Consider the following 19,964-nt stretch of genomic DNA (forward strand, 5'->3'; position numbering starts at 1 on the left):
GACCCAAGCCTCACTTGGTTTTCTGAACTCTAGGCAATGAAGTATCTAGCAGAAAGCAACTTGATCTTTCAATAATGTTTTTATTCATTCGAAAACAAACGATTGGGAGTACAAAAGAAAAGGACATTCTAAAATAAAGCATCAAGTAATGAGGACAATCAAAGTGACGTCATATTTAATAACTGATCAGTCATTTTTAACTCTTTGGCTTGTCATGCGATAAATTATGCTGTCTCTTCCAGGATCCATGTACCACATTACAAGTGAGATGGCGTAAACACTCAGGAACAGAACAACCATTAACCAAAACCACAAGTTGAAAATGACAGGAAAATTCTTGTTGTATAACGATGCCAATTGGATTGTATTTTGATCTCCAGATACCATCTAAAAAAAACAAAAATATGATCGAAGATACCTTCCACTCAAGGCTACAATAAAAAATATGTATTGACAAAATGCCTTGGCTTTTCGACAACCAGCTAGAATCTGAAAATAGATGATGACCTGCCTCATCGATGAAGAGGTGACAAGGAAACAAAACTACGTGCTTCCCTTCTCTGACCCTTAAGACAGGTGTTACTATGCAATGAATAAGTACCAGAAAGCAGGTCAAGCTAATACAATGTTATTTCATATTGGCTTGGAATTCATTTAATAATTTCGTTCAATATATGGGCAGCAATTTCGCATATCATCCAATGGACGAAAACAGCTTCAATTATGCATGAGACTTTTTCTTCAATTGAATAGCCAGATTTGATAGTCACAGTTATACTAAATTTTTCTGAGATGGCCTATATCAAGAAGGCACTGTTTTTGATACACACATTTTCAATAAGAATTTATTTTATATGAATATCTGTAGCCTGACATTGGGAAATTGATAGTTTGCACTAGATGCAAATAGTTGGCTGAAATGGACCAATCAAAAATAAAGTATTTATGCTGATTTCCAGAGTGCATTATCAATGAGATGACGTGTCTGGCATAAATTTCTCATAAAATGAAATGCAACCAACCTTGGCCAATAAAGATCTTCTTGTCAAACGACGGTTGTCATCCTCATTAGCACATTTAAACTAGAAACAAAGTTGACAAACAAACTAAGTAACTAACATAAGGAAAGACATAAACATGACAAAAGCATAGCTCTTTTGTATCAAAACAGACAAATATAAAAAAACCAGTGAAGATTGTACACATTCGCTAAAAAAACTCCCTAGTAACTTGGCCATGAAGCTTGGCAATTAAATGTTTGATAGGTTAAATTGCAGAACCACATGGTACAGAGGATAAGTAATACGTAATTGTATTTGTTGCTACCTAGTATCCGAAGGTAGTTTTTAAGACACTGAGAAGCTATGCTTATCGAGCAGTGTCCTGGTCGATGTGACCACACCTCGTGATTCCTACGCCTGGAATAACAGAGAGCTGGCGACTCTCCCCCCTCTGGGTGAAAGTTTGGTAATGTCAGGGACTCGAACCACGGACCCTTGGGTCTGTAGTCAGCGCCTCTAACAAATAAGCCATCCTCGCACAACGCTAATACGTTATTTTCTGCTACAGCATACACTCAGAATATGTAGAATGCATAGCTTCTGATGCAGCAGAAAGCTAAGAACCATATCCCCGATGGCTTACGATAAGATGTTGCTTGACCACGCACTTTCGAAGGTCCTTACATGTCGCCCCATCCAGTACAAAAATTCCCTATTGACGAAACAGTACTTACATTCATATTGCCACCGAATCCGGAGACAAGACTTGCCATTTGCTTGCAAAGGGACTGGCGTGCGTGATTTTCCTATAAACAAATTCAAAATAAAGTATATTTACTGCAAAACTTATATATAAATTGTATTAGGATGAGCTTAAGCATTGCTTTCGAGAATCTAATGAATGGAAGAGCTTTGAATAAATTAAAATAATGGTTGCATTGTATTGTAAATAAACATTTATTTTCTCAGTGTATAATGCAATCTTTTATCAAGAGAAAACATTAGTAAAGCCCGGTAAAGGGAAAAGATTTGGAGACCAAGTTTGTTTATTTTAGTTTTGAAAAAACAACAGGTTATAAGAGTCTGAAGACGTCTTTAGGTGGTAAGACGTGACTAAAGCTTTCCAAGGTTAACAAGCTTATGGAAGGAGAGGTGGGTTGTCGGAGAGTGTTAGCGACTTTGGCAAGGAGACTTGGAAAGAGTGGGTACAGGTAGAATTTTGATTGTTGAGTAGGATAGGCTTTAAATCTGAATGCCTACCGAGAACAAGCTTCCAAATCTAATTGTAAAGCAAAATGAAATCAACAACTTACAATTTCATTGGCAACATGGAGTTCTTGAAAGCGAATGTAAAAATCTTCAATTCCGTTCTGTCCTAAATGTGTCTTGACTTTGTCATAAATCCCTTTGTGTTCACCACTCTCTGAAACAGCATCCCTTACAAAGCAAATAGTATAGTCAGATGCGAAAAATAAAGGAATTCTACATAACAAAAGAAACTTGAAAAGCCTAAATATAAAGACCTGCACGTAGATTCGGCGAAGCAAGGTGCATACTTCATATATCAGTGTTTACCTGATGATCGCATTAAAAAAAAGCAACTAAGAACTGTCCTGTTCTATAAACCAAAAGCATGTACAGCTCTGCCTATAAGACATCGGGGACTTTATGAGCGACCGGTAAACAATAACTTTCATTAAGTTTTATTTACATATTTTCTGTACAATTTTTGTTTAAATAGAAATATGAGCTTGATACTATATCCAGGATCTTCACAACTTCAATGTAATGAAAAATGCTGTTTCTACGCATTGTTCGCAAGGCATGAAGATTCCTTGTGCATTTTCCTTAGAATAGAAACAAGGTATGTATGAGTTATGTTTGTGAGTATATGAGTTTCTGACAATTATGATTGCATGCTTACTGATTTGACGTCTTCAATGTGAGCTGAGCAGCCAAAATATTGCCATTGTAAGCCTTGACAAGTTTTTCTGTGAGCTAAAGAAGGAACATGAAATAATACTTTATCAAGGAAAAAACTATAGCTGACCCGACATCACATTAGAAAACGTTAGAAAAAGGAAACCCTGCAAGGCAGGTTGACCCGGGTTGGCTCCAGTTATCATGTAAACATTTGAAGATATTTGACCGTATACGGGCCACCCTATAAGGCGGGTAGCAGCAAACCCAGGCTGGTGTAAACGTGGCCTAAGCTTGGCGTTTTCTCCAATATTTGGAAATGCGCCTCTTCCAAGATTGCATCACCAAAGATACTTAAAGAATCACTCTCATAAGTCATACCTATTGGGTTGATAGAGACAAGACGTGGCTATTTTACTTACTTCAGGAATGATTTTCTCCAGAATCAGAATTGCAGCTTTAACTTGAGGCGAGTTCAAACCATATGTCCTTTGAAGCTCCTGAATCGAAAATAAGTTACCTCTAATAACAATTTTCCATTGTGACTTTTTAATATGCGTCATTGTGACTATGAAGAATCGGAACTATAGGAATATAAACTGAAAAAAACGCTCTGCCATTACCGATTATTGAGCGGCTATTGACAACCGTCACATCATGAAAGGTTCTTACGTCATGTTACGTGAGGAATACGGCATCTTTAAGGAGATCCTCTCAAAAATGTATTTGGAATTCTAAATGAGACAGCGACCACTTTAATATATCAAACAAACCTTGAGGCTTGAAAATCCAATCATGAAGACATCAGGAATTCTGTCCCCGACTACATCGTGTTTAACTGCAACCTAAAAGTCATTTACTGTTATTCAGTGGCGGCACTAAGATTGCAATCTCATTTCTAAAAGCAGTTGTATAAAGACAACAAATTTTCAAATAAACCCAAGTTTTAAGGAAATAAAAAAGAGAAACCAACTTAAAAATATGGGTTAGGCAGTTATTGCCACAACGTAAGAATGAAAAGTCTCTCTGATGCAGTTTAAGATAGAAATGCACAACCTGGGCAGCTAATACCTAGAGGATTAACTCACCTTATTAAGAAGAATTTTTGTCACTGCCAATTCAGAAAAGAAGAGGAAATCAGCCTAGAAGAAAACATGAAATACACAATCCAGTCATTTCATAATAATTGACAAATATCAACGACTCTTAGGAGGGATGGAACTTGACCAATCTATGACACACAGAAACCACTTCACGATACATAGAAGCCACTCTACGACAAACAAAAGCCACTCTACACTACAACACACAGAAGCCACTCTACAACACAAAGAAGCCACTCTACAACACACAGAAGCCAATCTACAACGCACAGAAGCCACTCTACAACGCACAGAAGCAACTCTACAACGCACAGAAGCCACTCTACAACGCACAGAAGCCATTCCATGACATACAGAAGCCACTCCACAACACACAGAAGCCACGTCATGACACAAAAAAACCACTCCACAACACACAGAAGCCAATCCACAACACACAGAAGCAACTCCACGACACACAGAAGCCACTCCATGACACACAGAAGCCACGCCACTGGATACAAAAGCCACTCCATGACATACAGAAGCCATTTCACGACATACAGAAATCACTTCACGACATACTAAACAAAAAGCACAACACATGTTTGTCCTACAACGCATATCCATACTCAGTTGCAAATCTCACGCTTCATGCAATTATTGAGCAACTACCTACGTAAAAGTCAAAAAATGAATTTTGCATGCACACGAGGAAACTTACCTCAGATTTTAAATCAAAATGAACTTCAGCAGTTTTTACTTTGACAACCAGTTGCTCCTTTTTTGCATTATATCTGATTCCTATAAATGGGATAATAGTTTGATTAACAATTTTTGAATCATTTAGTGAAAATTCTGTTTTTACGACCTAATGCAAAAATGTATACAGCTACTTTTTAAGAAAATGATGAAATGATATTCAAAAAAGTATTTTTTTCATATTAAGTAGAATACTGTTTCAAGCAATTGATGCTACAGAGCAAAATCATGAATATTATTTCTAAGTAAACAAATATTAGCTGCATATAGAAAATAAGAAAAATCAAGCCCATAATTCCTCAAAATAGGAACGTTCTTGGATTGGATTAAAAGATATCTTACAAAATGAGAGGCAGAAAATCTAATGGAAAAAATTTGTAGGGTGGTACCCAGGGGTGATCTTCTTTGGACTTTGAATTGAGGGAATAAGAAAAGACTACATACCGTCTTTATTGAAAATGGAGTCTATCTCATTCAAAAGCTAAAAAAGAATATCACAATTCATTAAAAATGTGTTAAAGACTACATAAAACAGAACAAGGAACGATGTTAATTTGAAAACTAAGTTCATTTGAAGAAGTTATGGAAAGTGTAAACAGATTTCCTTGCACTATACAATACCGAATAGGCACAAATCAAGCAGGATGATCTATAAAACGTTGTTAAGACATAAAAGATCTTCAAGTCAACAGTGATGGGGTAAGGAGCCTCCTTATGAACAGGAAAGTTAGCTGACAATGTAGAGGAATCAAGAAAGAAGCTGTTAAGAAGATGAAAAAGGGGATTGTTCTTGAAACTGAAATTGCCAAACTTGAGTGGGTGTCAGTAAAGTGTAAAAATCTAAAATCTTGACAAAATACGTGATATTTTGCTTGGGAACAATCGTTGGAATTACAACTCACCATTAAAGCTACAGATGTGTCTCTAAAATTCGTCTATATAACGTTGCTTAAGTATGCTTCGGTCAGTTCAAAACGACAAAGTTTGCTTTGACAAGCCGTTTACCTGTTCCTTGGTGTAAATGACCTCTCCTTTGGGACTTTTAGAATCCAGCATAACCCAGGCATTTTCCTGAGAAAAAACCATTTAATTCACGATTATATTTTAAGAAGATGTACATGAAATTTGGCTGCTTTCAACAATTGATGTATGTTACGAAAAATTCAAAATGCCTAGGCTGATCTCCAGCATTCAAATTATTCAATTCCACATTAAACAGAGTATAAATACAATCATGTTTAAATAAAGAGATGAACCAAGCTCGATATAGCTTGGAAAAAAGAACAAAACTATGGCCTGAATACTTGCTGCTAGAAGTTAAATGATTAATAGCTTTTATTGATTGGTTAAATTAAACTATGGAAGAATTTTAAATGGGATACAAAATTTGATTGTCGCAACAGTCTAGGCAGATAAAGTCTTCTTTAAACACAGCAACAAACACAAAACAAAATACCTTTTTGTTCCAAACTACTGTTTGACTTTTTTCACCATCACTATAGCCAGCAGCAGCAAGCTAAATAAAAACAGTACATTTACATTTACATAGGTAAATTAGCAACCTCAATATTGAGGGCTCCGCTGTTGAAATACAATTGGCCACTGCATGTAAAGTCGTTTGACAAAAATTGGTTGGGTTGAAATACAAGGAAAAAATGTAATATCTGTATGTTAACAAAATCACACAAACATTTTCTTAATTTGACAGTTTTCAACTATATCTGCCAAGAGCACTTTCAAGCTGCATACCTTTTATTGCTGACCAAATAAGTAATTAGTCTATAATTCACCAGCTACCCTGTCAATTTTTCTAATTGAGCATACAAAAAGCCGAAAAGTTTCTCCTTTTCCTACAGAGATTTAATTCTAAAAATGGCATCATACATGAAATGTCTCGTAGGAAACAGCAAAGACTATAATTTTCTTGCATGACGACAGATTTTACCAAAAACAACAAGAGCATGGTTAAATACATATGCTTGAACAAGAACTAATATTGTTTTATCTAGCGATATCTTGACGCTGATGTGCGGTATGTTTAAAAATAAACAATGTATGTTATCAACAAAAGCAATGTTAAAATGGTAGGGCAAAATTATCTTGCTAAGTGGCAAAAAAACATTTAATGATATCAAATATAAAACTAAGAATGAATATCATTCAAAATATATATATGAGCAGAAAACATTGAAAAACATTCTTTTGAAATCTAAAGAGGGTGCTCTCGCCTCGATTAGTTTATCTATTGAAAGAGCTTCACCTTGAGAAATTCCTAACTTACAAATTCCCTTCAAATGTAGTTTTATGGCCTTGTAAACTGTTTTTAATTATTATTTTGTTGTTGTTGTTAAATGGAATTTGTATGTTTCTTTTGGAATTTCAAAATCAAAATTGAACTTGAAATAACTGAGAAGTATGATAAGGCTGTCTAAAGTGGTCAGAATTTGACTAAATATCATTAACTTACATCTTCATCAGCTGATATTGAAAGTGTATACGATTTGCCATCATAAATGTCGGATAGATGGCTAGACAGAGTCTTTTGATGTGACAAAGACAACATTTCTGTTCTTGAAGCATCTTCTTCCTACAAAATGTAAGCAGTCTGATCAATGCTATCTGGTAAAAAGAAAACAGCCAGTGATAAATAGATTTGGTAATAGAATAACAGTGTTTTTCTAACAGCAATTTAAAATGTTAAAAGCATGATGAACATTTTCTTTATCATTAATATTCTTATATTTAACACACTAGGATTTATTTGAGACTGCAAAAGCAAGGAAAGTATGTCATAGTTGGGATTTGCAAGTTACTTAGAACATTGTTCATCTGAAGCAGCCTGCAGAGAATGAAATAACAGAAAATCATCAACAGGTAAGCAGAAATTAGATTTACAAGCAGACAATCAATAGCTTGAAATATGGAATATAGCGCCTCTGGTAGGCCCAATGTTCGTACTAATCTGTGGCCACAAACCCTTCTTATGTTTGAATCAAATTACAATTTTTCAAGCAAATTTTTCAACAAATATTCCTTCTATTTCCTCATTACTTTATACTTATTGCCAATGAATGGCACAGAAAAATAAGGAATAATGCACTTACACTTACTTTAACTGGAAACCTTTCTGAAGCATGAATGTTAAGATCTACACCTGAAAAAGGGCATACCATTATTTCAAGAAAATAAAAATGCCTTAATAAAATTGACCTTACGTTATCGCTCTATTGCAAGCTCTTCTTAAGTCATAGATTGTATGGGAAAAATCATGAAATAATGGCAAACTAATCTTGATATCATTACCTTTGTATCATAACCTTGATATTGTAACCTTGATATCATAATTTCAGTACTCAAATCACTGTTATTTTTATTCAAAATTTAGGCTTTTAGCAATTAGACTTTTGAATACATTATCTTAATTAGCTTAGTGTTATTGTCAAAATGACATAATGACAGAATGACTATTGAGAAGGACATAATGACTGTTATTTGCCAAATCAAAATGCAAACCATTCTTAATTTTTTAAATGATGTAAGAACACTGAGCAATTAAATACAAAGGGGAATATTAAACTTCCCTTTTGAGCAAGTTAGAAGGGTGCTGAAGTGCACGATGAAAACTTCCCTTCCATAAGGGCTCAACCTGATGCTCTAGTGGAATCCAGGGGGGCAACCTCTCATTATTTTGAGCTAATTTTTGGTGAACATTGTCTTCAATTTTTTTTTAATTTTGAAGGTAATATACCAGATAATCCCAATTAGCAGAACTTGGGTCAAAGGGGGAATTTTTTGCACCCAAGAAACTCCAGGCCTCTCCGTGAGCATTTTAGCAGGCGCGTGCTCAAACGCGCGCCTCGCCTTGTTAAGGCGCGCGTTTTACCAAAAAATATATTTATGTTAAAGTAGGCAAAAACGGCATGTTTTCGCATGTTAATACTTTGTATCTAGAAATATCTAAACAAACTACTTAATAAAGCACTAAAGGCAAAAATACAGATCATTGTTGCAGTTCGTCAATTTCCAGCTCGAATTCCGATGAAGAATCGGAGTCAGAAGAAGTGGAAGAATCAAATTTCGTTCCATTGACGTAATTTTCAATTGCTTTCTTGGCACTTCCTTTACAAAGAGGATTTGATAAAATAACGCTTTTGTATTTTGAGCAAACTTTACACCAAATCGAAACCATCATTGTCTTCCCATTCCATTTTTCGGTCTTTGATCCGATAACTTCGTCCTTGCGATACTTACGAAAAGTAGGTAGCTCTATTTGACCTTTTGAATTAATGGCCACTTAAAAAACTTATAACAATCAGGAATCACAATGACAGTTTATTGGTTATTGACCGGAAATATATTCAAGTGGTGTTTGCTTTAACTTGGCAATAACAATTTCCTCGAAAGAGGCTCTTTGTATAATAACTATTCAAAACCAAAACACAAGGAGCGCGGTTCTTATAAACCAGGCGCGTGATTTATTGCGCGTCTCGGCAACGACAGGGGCGTGCCAAGGCGCGCGCGCGTGATCGCGCGCCTTAAACGGAGAGGCCTGAAACTCCCTATCAGACCTTCTAAAGAGCATATGCCATATATATAATTCTTATCACAAGTTTTATTATGATAATAGAAGTCCAGCAAAAGAGGCATAACATCAAAATAACATAAATCCATACATACCTTTTTGAACTGAATCAATAGTGAACAGGACAACAGCATCTGGTCTACTGAAAGGGTTTCCTGAGAGCAGCCCTCTCCACTCAATCTCCTAGAGGCACAATGCAAGAAAACTGGCTATTACAAAAGTATAGGTTATTTCTTAACCTTCTGAAAATGAATGTGCTTAATCTAGGTGATTTAGTGAAAAGTATCAAATGACTCTCTAAGTCTGAATCTAGTGCATGAGTCAATGCATTATCTTAGAAAGTAGAGACAAAACACTCAAGACAAGAGGGTTTTAAAAACTAAATCAGATTCTAATTACTGTTTAATAGGTCTATTTACTGTTTAACAAAAAATCAGAGGTATCGGGTTAAATTAAACATTGGTGGAGAGGTAAGCCATTGGTCTCCTTTTTCAAGTGGTCTAGGAAGGCACTGAGACACATGTGGGTTATAGCCTGCCTCAAACTGCTTCCCTGTGCTAAGCTTATTAAGGTAATTTTCCTTCTAACCATATTAACTAGAAGCCTTTGCAGACCTAAGGCACATAAAGCAAAGGATGTTCATGTTATTCTTTTAAAAGCATGGAGTGCAATTGCAACAACCTAACATGATTTGTAGTGTGCATTCAGCTAACTCTGGTTTTTTTCTTTTCCTCGCTCAATCCTTGCCAAAATTGTTGGAACACTTGTGCAAAGCTGAAGCTTTTTTTTGAAAAATCCCCCCCCCCCCCCTACCCCTCATTACAATATTGTTCAATTCAACTGTTTTGACGCTGAAGATGAAAAATTTTCACTGGAAGCTGTATGAAAGTATTGAAAAAACAAATCAACATTGTACGGGGGAAGAGGGTCAAAATTTTTGAAGTGGCAGTGATATTTTGGTGAGGTAGTTTTAGACTTGCTTTGTTTATTTGCATGCTGCAATGGGAAGGCGTTCCAGTTATTTTTGGCAAGGATTGTAGTTTGTTATTCTTTCATTCTGCTCTATTTTCAAAGTGTGTTAGCAAAACTACCCACTTTTCCAGATGAACAATGTAAGCCCAGAACTAAAAGACATTTACTAGCAAAAGGGCACTTACTCAGAGGAAAAGCAATTTTTTTGATTACTTTTACCAAACATTTACTTTTAGTCAATCGTATTCAAGGAAACTGTCAATCTTTTATTCTCAATGCTTTCTATATAAGAGATATTTGCCTTTACACAGTAAGACACAGGTTAAAAGAACATATTTTTCAACATTTCAAATAAGATACAATCTTACCTTAGGAGTAGAAAACCCAAGAGCAAGGGAAAGAATACTTGTGATTTCAGTGCTTGGAAGTGGCTTTGGATCCCTTGTAAACATCACAGAAGTAGGCTTGTTGAGGATGCTGAGTGCAGATTCATCACTTGGAGGCTACAGAAGTTGTAATATCATACAGCATAACTAGCACAACATTTGAATCAGAACATGAAAATTTTTATTGATGATAACTTGTTGAAATTAAAACTCTTATTGATCCCTCTTGACCACTTCTAAAGCTTTAATAAAACTTCACAGTCAACAAAGTATAAAAGGAACTGACATTTTTGCTGTCCTAAATTAAAAGCTTGATCATTTTATTTTTTATTTTTGAGTCTAAATTTATGTGACAAAAATATAAATCAAGTAATAGTCATTGTTGTACAACAGAGGTATTTTGGTGAAAGTACAGATAAAGGTTTACACAACTTCTTAAATGTGTTACAAATTTATTGCTGGTTAAGCATCATCCCTGATGAAAGGAGGTAGAAATGTGTAAATGATAGAAATACCATAGTGCACATAAGCAAATTGTTCACTACAAAGCATCTTGGGATTTAACCAAGACTGACTGTTTAATGTTCATATTACCAATGGCACTATCAATTCATCCAATGACTCTTGCTGATAAAGCAAGGCAGTTCCTTTTGTTTCATTTAAAAGTAATTAAAGTGAAAGAACATTCGATTCTGGAATGACTTAACAAATTAAGACACAGCCTCCTGGAAGATGAGCTGTTATTTTAGCTACTAACTCATCATTTTCATGCGCAAACTAAATCTAAATATATACTGCAGTAGATTAGAAGCAGTTGAAGGTGAATTGTGTATATTTTCAATTAAAAAATTAAATGCATCTTTCTGGTTTCATGAATCATCAGCTCAAAGTGTGTAGACTATTTTGCTAGGATTTTCAAGATACTATTTCTCTGTGTAAATTTAAAGGGTGGACATTTCTTTGACATGAAATGTCATTTTAGTTTTCATGTGTGCATTTTTTTGGATTTTTGCCATTAATGAACAAAGGACAAATACCTATTTCATATTTGAAAGATATTCAAATTACAATTAACTCACCTTGTTCTGCACAAATTTACCAAGCAAACTACCTTCCACACAAAACCCTGAAAAATTTGACAAAGAAATATATATATACAAAAAAGATGAATCAATAAAAGCACCAATAATGAAACAAGGAACTACCAAAGGCAAGAACCAATGAGTTCAATTGAGGGGTAACTATTTGAAAAAAAATTACTTGTGGAGCATTTTTTGATGAGAGAGTTTAGATGTTCATTGGGCAAGATAGTTATGTTTACAATTAGTCAAGCCTTCCATTCTAATGAGGATATGGTCTATATTGTTAGGGAAAGTTTCCTTGTTAAATAAAAAGCATTTAAACAATGTTGAAATTTGATCATTTACATAAATAATTATTTTGAGAAATTTCTTCTTTTTCTCAATTTTATAGTGACATGTTCCTGAAATATTTCTGCCTGCAATCTGAAAGTTGGCTATTTCTATGTATTCTGCTATTTTCAATTAAATACCTTACAGTAGATCCCTTGTGCTTGTTACGGTTTCGCTTACTGGCTTAATATAAATTCTATACACAAACAAAAGTGAGGGTAAGGATCTTTAGATTATCAATTTTAGGATGGTATGATATCAAAATCGAGCTCCTAATAATCACGAATTACTATCTTGGCAGCTTTTTATGTTATTACAACATGAATAAGGTTTGACTAGGGAGAAAGCCTGAAACACTAGCTACAAAACAATATCAGTTTTAGCCGTAAAGTTTGCATATTAGGCCCATTTTCTCAACGGGTCATGCCCCTGCACTCAGTACTACCCATCGATTTTGTCGGATAGCTGGCCAAATGATTGTTCATTTGACTTAGGATATGAAAAACTCATAATTTTAAAAATGCGTATCTTAAAAGAAGGAATACCTATTGACAACAATACGATGCAGATAAGTGGAATTTCCATCTTCTTCTCTGTGAACGCCATTTAATTCCCTTGACCGAAGTTGACCTTCGTTGCGCTTGCGCCAAGTGCTCCTTCACAGCGCATGACTCGGCAATTCTACAGTACAAACTCCAAATAGAGAGAATATTTAGAAATTCCATTATGGAAATTTTGACCTCACTGACGTATTATGCATATGCTAAAACTAGATTAAAAAATTTTCTATGAAAAAAGAATTAAAATAAACAAATATAGAAGTGCTAAAATTCTAGAGAAGTCTTTGTTATATTTGTTTTTGAATGTCATTAAATTGGCATTAGGATGTAGCATAGATGGATACAGAATCAAATATATTTTGATCCTGAATCTTAGCTTTTATTTATTAAAAGTGTTTCAAAAAATAGAAGAATTTCATTTATAATTTCTCAAATATATCTTTTAATTTTTTTACTATTTAGCGCAGGTTCTCGGATATATTTCTCGGATATATCTTTGCCCACTTCTTTGCAGCCCTGGGTATGGCAAAAAGTCAGTCAATACACAACAAGCCAAATGTTTCTTGCTGAATAGGTAACCTGCAGTAAACCACCAAATGACTCTGGAATATCTATCACATCCATCCCACCCCACCCCTCCCCCCATCATCAAGGTCTTGTGTTTTCAAAAAAATTTCCCTGAATTTTTCTTCTTATTTGAATCAATCAAGCTATCAAATGTTTTTCTGTTTTTACATTAATTGCACATGGCTTGTTAGATTGTTGGGGGTTGTAAAATTCTTCTTTTTGAAACTTTACCAGTATTACAAATAGAAAAATTGTCTTCAAAGGGCATTTACTTTACCAAATCATTTCAGGCAAGAAGCTTCACTGTTTATTAAAATTTGATTTCACCATTGAGAGACAGTTTTGCCAAGAAAAACATGGGTAGCCGGTGCTGACGCATCATGGGAAAACATGATTTATCAATTAATGAGCATAGAGTTGTTTGATGCTTTAATTTTTATCTTGCGCAAAAATTCACATCAATGAAAATTTACTGAATCAGAAACTTCATCTGCTAATCATGGTATTTCTCATAGTCAGGAGTTGCAGGTATTGCTGGGCATGGTCAGACCATGGCAAACTACTGTTTGTCAATGTTTAATGGTGGTGGATTTGCAAATAACAATTTCTTTCATAAAGATAATTAGAGAGAATAAAACAAAAATAGTTTCATAATCTTGTTTCAAAACACAAAAATTTTTCTTAATTATTAAATATGTAAAGAAATCAAATTACCAAATACTGTATGACAAAATCCCTTTCCCGGTGTGTAAAAATGTTCAAGCATAACTAAAGTATCATTTACTGACAACAAAATAATCTAGTCCTCTAAAATGGGGTTATATCACTTGGGCTTTGGATTAATAAACTTCATACATATAAGTTGACATTAACAGCTTAAAAAATATTTATCATCACATTGATGTCATAATTTCCATCTAGTAAATTTAGAGGTAAAGGAATTCTCTTTAAGAAGTCATTAGCATATCAACATGTTAAAAATCTCCAAAAACAAATCATCTTAATGCAGATTTCTCCCTGAAGCCTTTTCCAGAAACTACTGAAGTGATACTCAATGGGTCCCATTTAAACACTTGTGTTTACCAAATACCAGCTTTAGATACTTTTGACTGCAGATAAAAGCTCGACTATTGAGATCACGACACAAATTAATGTGAGAACTAAGAGAATTATGGCAAAGTTTTTTGGCACAGCTGACACTGCGTTGACGAATCTACTTGTGTAAAGGATCAGCCTTGCTCTTGTAATCTTGAGCTCTTCAAACTTCCTTAGCAATGCTTTCTTATCTCTGATACCAAGAAGGGGAGAATTGGGAATACCTTCTTTTGTTATGTCATAATACCTCATATTGCTTCTGATGTCAAAGAATCTGTCACCAGCGCTCCCAGTGCCAATTGGCCCAGTTGGAATAGGAATGAGACAAGAGTCAACCTCCATAGTAAACCAGCTGTCCTTCCATATTCTAACGTTTCTGATAATGGCATAAATAGAATAGGCGTGCCACGAAGACAGCAAAATCAAAATCACCAGACAGCATGCAACTACGGACACTTTTTGGACTTCGTTCAAAGATTCGTTTGGAATCAAAATTGCCAAGGTCATCAGTGGCAAGATAAAAACCATCATAAAGAAAAAAGTTGACAAACAGTCCCCCTTCTTTGACGACTCGCCACCAAAGCACAAAAGTCTTCTCAAATGGGGTGCAGCTTTGTCATTCAACTTTCTTACTCGTTTGTAGCACCTTTGCATAAAGTCATTTCGATTATACAGGCCATAAGTCGGGACCTCATTCAAGGTCAAAAAATTTCCACGTTGTTGACTTGTCAAAAGGCCAACATTTTCTTGTGACTCGTTCACAGATATCGAATATTGCGTGGAGAGATACATTCTTCGTCCGCTTTTCCACCAAACTCTAACAAGCTCCTTTAGAAAACTGATTTCAAAATCTTCGTCGCGTTTTACTCGCCAAAAAGCGCCTGAAATACAAGAACAACAAGCAGGAAATATAAGTGAGTGTTCGAGACGTGCTAGTTGAGTGTGCTCTGAGCTAGACCAAGACCAAGTTGGTCGTCTCTTATCCTATGAACCAATCAGCTTTAACCACCAGGTCTGACTGGTCTGGATAAACAATACAGACGTTTAAACCCGTTTAGTCTATCAGAAAACAGGTTTGACGAGCTGTTGTCACTTTGCTGAAGAGCAGCGGCGGAGGCGAGTCCAGAACCACAATGCAACGCGAACGTCTGATCGTTCACAGGGAGACGACGTCAAGTGTTACGTTTGCGGCTGTGCAGGGGTTTAGCAGGAGGAAAGCGGAGAAGCATCACACATACGAAAATAAAATGTTTTATAATGGAAAATTTTGTATTTGATTCCAAGTTATGTGCTGATCAAATGTATCTTAATTAAGCCAAGTCATCTCTTTCACTTTTGGAACGTTTGTAAAATTAATTGAATCGACTCGGAATTAAAAATGGCACAAAATTCGTCTGATTCGACCATGTCAGATGAAGCTGCCCCGATCCCAAACCTAGCTTTACGAGCCATCATTCGTCCAGCTTTGAAACAGGTAACATGATGTCATCATTATTCTTTTAATACAAGCTGAGTTCAATTTATTCGCAAATAAATTAAAGCTGAATAAAGTTCCCTTTTATTTTTATTGAGGAAATTATGTGGTCTGAAAACAGATTGTGTAGTTAACTTCCTGTAAAGTAAATGTTGACAGACAAATATGAAATAAATCTACTTCATTTTACAGCAATGAATTTTAATTTTGGCAATATTTTAGTAGCTTTTCTGTGAAACCAGGGCTTAAAATCCAATATTGAGTAATTGTATTATGAATTAATCACAAACAATGTTATTGTTGACTTGTTCTTATTCCAGGTCAGAACTGTAGACAAAGCCTCAGCAGATCACCTCATCTCCGCATTTGAAGCAGTTAGTAATTGAATAATTAAACTAATTACTGGCTTTCTGTGTTAGATGTTATTTCCGTAATGAACTGCATGGTACTTGCACACCTTAAATTTTAATAGCAACAAAAAGTGCAAATTTAAAATCATTGAGGGACTCTGACAACCCAGGGCCCTTCTTCTCTTCTTTTTCTGTCATTGGATGGTTTTGAAAGCTTTCTTACAGCTCTGCAACCTTTGTTTAGTTGAATTTCAATAACAACATTTGGTATCATAGTTCAAAACACAGAACTGAATAAATATTTATTGATGTGGCCACAAACCATGATGCTGTTTTTCACCCTGTGTGACATTGGCTTCTCTGTTAGCAAGAACTCTGCAGTAGCATCCCAAAACAGCAACATGTTTATTGCTCCAATTAAACTTTAAATGATCTGAGGATTTTATAGATTAAACTTTAGATTTATAAGGGAAGAACCAATGGGGAATCTGTGAAGCTGCACCTAAGATTCATAGTTAGGGGTACTGACAAAAAAAAGAGGGGAAGGCTTATTAGTAATTTCTTTAATGCACTGTTATCATAAACTTATAGAGTATTAATGTAAACTGTTACACGTTCAGTGCAGCTTCATACATTAATGGCCAATATCAGGTGCGAGGTTTACATGGACTCAAACCAGAAGTAAAAATGTCTGCTTATGTTACCACCTTTTAAATTTGTTCTATAGCTTGTTCATAGTTTGTTCTGGGTATTTAGGAACTTAGTTTAAGTTTACTTCTCCTCTATATACTTTTGATTTACAATTTTTGATAACTTTCAAGCAGCTTTTAAAGTTGATATTTGATGTTATGAACAAACAGATTAAGGCTCCAAGTTCAAATGGAATCTCTTTCCTGCTCTGTCAGGGCAATGAAGTTGAAATGATAACTTATCTAATTATAAGTTTCTTCTGCTTGAGTCATATTTGAAACTAAATTTATTGATTTATATGCATTGAATGTGATTTCCTCTTTTGCTTCAGGCGGAAGATGCTATTCCTGGAATAACTCAAGAAATCCTTGAAGGAATTTTGAGATCAGGTAAATCTAAATGTTCAAAACCTATTATGTTTGTTTTAAAGCCACATTGTCCTGTCATTTCAGCATTCACAAAAAATAAAAACCTCTATAGTACATTTATAATTGAGGAATCATTAAAAATGAGATCCATATTGTCCACTGGAAAATATGACAATAATCATAACCAATAGAAATTTAGGTGCACATTAAAACTCATCAGAACATAGTGCTCTTAAGTTGCTGGAGTAAATTTTAGTTATTCTTTGGTATCAGCATGTTTTTTGAGTCTAAAAGCTTTGGCAACTTGATGAAGTATTATATCTTATTCTAGAGGGATTCACAATGAATATAAGTGAGATCTTGCTCAGATGCTCATCCGTTAACTCCAAAGGTATTTTCTTCTTAACTTTGTTTTAAATATATACTCATTGAAAATCAGTCTTGAAAAATATAAATAATATTGTATATAATTAAATATATTATCATTGAAAATCAACCAAGCCAAAAATATTGTGCAAATTAAAAATCAATTGCCATAGTTTATTTTTTCATTAACCAATATATTTTTGTTTTTAACAGATTTTCAAATAGAAAGGGAAGAGCTTGAGTTTGTAAAATTGGGAGAAAAGGCCCAAGGTATATACTTTTATGATCACTTAAATAAACACCTTTTATGACCTAAAATTAAAACTCTAAAATATTGTCTGAACATTGACATAAATCAGTTTATATGACACATGTTTATTGCAATTAGCAATCTTGTTATATATAGTGTATTTATCTATCAAGTTTAATCTCATGTGAGCTTTTTATTTCATAGACCCTGCAACTCGTATATAGTGTAAAAAGCAAACTGATCTTCAATTTTCAAAACATTTGTTCTCCTTTATTAGTTAGTAGAAAATTGATGTGAACTGGAAATCCCCTGCAACTCGTATATAATGTAAAAATAAATATCATTCATCTCCTAGAATTGAAAACAATCTTAGGGAAAATCCCTCTTGAAATACAAGATCGCTCAAAGTTTCTTCAGACAATCAAGTGAGTTCTCAACTTTATTTTTATTTTTGTTGTGTCTTGATATCAATGTTAGTGATATATTTCTTCACAATTTTATACTTTAGTGATATACTTTAGATGAATTTTATCTGGCTACATCTTTAACACTCTCTTTTGTTTAGGGACATTGCAAGTGCAATTAAATTTTTATTGGATTCAGTAAATGAGGTTTTAAAAACTTATCAAGCTCAGGGTAAGATGAGAGAATACAGAAAGGTAAGAAATTAGTTACTAGAATGCTTCTTTACCTTTAACTTTGATATAAAAATCATATATTTTTCCATGCTATAGACTGTAAAACATTGATAAATTATGAAACACCATAGACATTAAATTTCTATGTTTTGTGTTGTTAATGAAAAATGAATGAAAGCCCTTTTCAAACGTCGGGAAACCATTCACATTTCATGTTAAAATATGCAGTGAAACAGAGTGTGTATCAGTTCATATCTCCAGAATGCTGGTGTTTATTAAAACATTTGTCTTTGGTTATATTATTAAAAATGTTACACAGCACCTAGTATTATTTTTCCTATCCGTACAGACTTTGGAACAAAATAAAAGAGAATTCGTGAAATATTCAAAAAGTTTCAGTGACACTCTAAAACAGTATTTCAAAGATGGAAGGTATGTAAAAGTAACTACATACAATTTTGCTGCATTTCATCCCCACTGAAATCCCTTGATGATGATCTTCATGTAAAATGAAGGAGTGCCCAAAGCAGTCAAAGGAGACAAAGTGTGACTAACTAGCTAACTAGCTAACTAGCTAACTAACTAACCAATTAGCTAGCTAACTAACTAGCTAACTAACTAACTAACTAACTAACTAACAAAATGACACAATATCTTTAACATAATACTTGACCAAAACTTCCACTATCCTGAGATTAGCACCCACTTTCTATTACCTGCAGCCAACAAATTGTTGCCTCAACCTCATTAGCAATTAACAGTTTTGAGATTTTTATACTGATTCATTTTGAAGGGCAATTAAAATTCATCATAAATATTATGATTGATTTGATAATTTATCACATTGCAGGCAGGACAGTGTTTTTGTCAGTGCCAACAAGCTAATCAACCAAACAAACAATATTTTGATTGTCTTCAAGATGGTGGGACGTGCTGTATAATTATTGCACTTGTATGTAAATAAACAATTTAGTGTATATATGTCAACATATCCCTACTTTGATATGAATGGCTAATTTCTAAAATATTTCTCCCATCTTGCAAATTAGCAAACATCTACGTGTTTTTCCATTGACCATGAACCTGTGGAAACTAAATTGTATCAGGTTTTACATACACTATGATCTTAAATTACTGGCATTGAAATGATAATGATTAAAAGTAATTCAGTATTTTCTTTCATATGATATTCCAGTGGAAATCATTTCACTGCCCTGAACTAGCATAAAACATTACCATACTAGAGTTATCTTAGTGTAAAGATTGTTAAGACGAGGTTGAAAAACCATAAACTAATATTCATTTCAATTTTATAAGCTGAAAAACCTTCTAAGACAGCATTGTTTTAAGGCCCTTAGTGAACCTCTGCTGTTTAGTTTCTTGTTTCTGATAAGTACAATAATGTTTATATTATAGGCTGTTTATATTCAATATTTTTCAGTCATATTGCAAAACATGATGTAATTCTTGAATTAGTATTTTTTGTCTA

The 19,964-nt window shown here is 34.3% G+C and overlaps 2 protein-coding genes across 3 annotated transcripts; one reads left to right on the forward strand and one right to left on the reverse strand.

Annotated features, from left to right (window-relative positions):
• Positions 1–66: 66 nt before the first annotated feature.
• Positions 67–12,776, reverse strand: LOC135684920 (renin receptor). 2 transcript variants are annotated; one of them, XM_089115850.1, is made up of 18 exons: positions 12,663–12,776; positions 11,785–11,831; positions 10,688–10,822; positions 9,443–9,530; positions 7,876–7,919; positions 7,233–7,352; positions 6,222–6,281; positions 5,771–5,836; positions 5,210–5,246; positions 4,728–4,807; positions 4,010–4,063; positions 3,695–3,766; positions 3,344–3,421; positions 2,926–2,999; positions 2,315–2,438; positions 1,736–1,807; positions 1,023–1,082; positions 67–387 (listed from the first exon to the last, which is right to left on the reverse strand). In XM_089115850.1, exons 1-18 carry the CDS (start codon positions 12,721–12,723, stop codon positions 187–189), a joined length of 1,473 nt encoding a protein of 490 aa, XP_088971976.1. In that variant the 5' UTR covers positions 12,724–12,776; the 3' UTR covers positions 67–186. The 2 variants fall into 2 exon arrangements, with proteins under 2 accessions (XP_088971976.1, XP_065056695.2); XM_065200623.2 differs by having other exon boundaries at positions 7,870–7,919.
• A 2,738-nt stretch (positions 12,777–15,514) lies between these two features.
• Positions 15,515–19,941, forward strand: LOC135684913 (programmed cell death protein 10). The gene is made up of 9 exons (XM_065200614.2): positions 15,515–15,813; positions 16,134–16,187; positions 17,185–17,242; positions 17,553–17,612; positions 17,801–17,857; positions 18,193–18,262; positions 18,403–18,496; positions 18,825–18,907; positions 19,326–19,941. The coding sequence occupies exons 1-9, from the start codon at positions 15,718–15,720 to the stop codon at positions 19,414–19,416; spliced, it is 663 nt and encodes a 220-aa protein (XP_065056686.1). The 5' UTR covers positions 15,515–15,717; the 3' UTR covers positions 19,417–19,941.
• The last annotated feature ends 23 nt before the right edge of the window (positions 19,942–19,964 follow it).

Source organism: Rhopilema esculentum, unplaced genomic scaffold (assembly GCF_057945365.1).
Source record: "Rhopilema esculentum isolate cy_ngs unplaced genomic scaffold, ASM5794536v1 HiC_scaffold_37, whole genome shotgun sequence".
In the NCBI taxonomy this organism is placed as follows: domain Eukaryota; kingdom Metazoa; phylum Cnidaria; class Scyphozoa; order Rhizostomeae; family Rhizostomatidae; genus Rhopilema; species Rhopilema esculentum.

Excerpts from the sequence above, each read along its gene's own strand:
- LOC135684920 (XM_065200623.2), bottom strand. The coding sequence starts at position 12,723 with ATGGCGTTCACAGAGAAGAAGATGGAAATTCCACTTATCTGCATCGTA. Across the intron at positions 5,247-5,770 it reads TCATTTACACCAAGGAACAG|CTTTTGAATGAGATAGACTC; the intron begins GTAAACGGCTTG and ends ATTCTTTTTTAG. Across the intron at positions 4,808-5,209 it reads CTCCATTTTCAATAAAGACG|GAATCAGATATAATGCAAAA; the intron begins GTATGTAGTCTT and ends TCCCATTTATAG.
- LOC135684913 (XM_065200614.2), top strand. The coding sequence starts at position 15,718 with ATGGCACAAAATTCGTCTGATTCGACCATGTCAGATGAAGCTGCCCCG. Across the intron at positions 17,243-17,552 it reads TGAAGGAATTTTGAGATCAG|AGGGATTCACAATGAATATA; the intron begins GTAAATCTAAAT and ends ATCTTATTCTAG. Across the intron at positions 17,613-17,800 it reads CTCATCCGTTAACTCCAAAG|ATTTTCAAATAGAAAGGGAA; the intron begins GTATTTTCTTCT and ends TGTTTTTAACAG.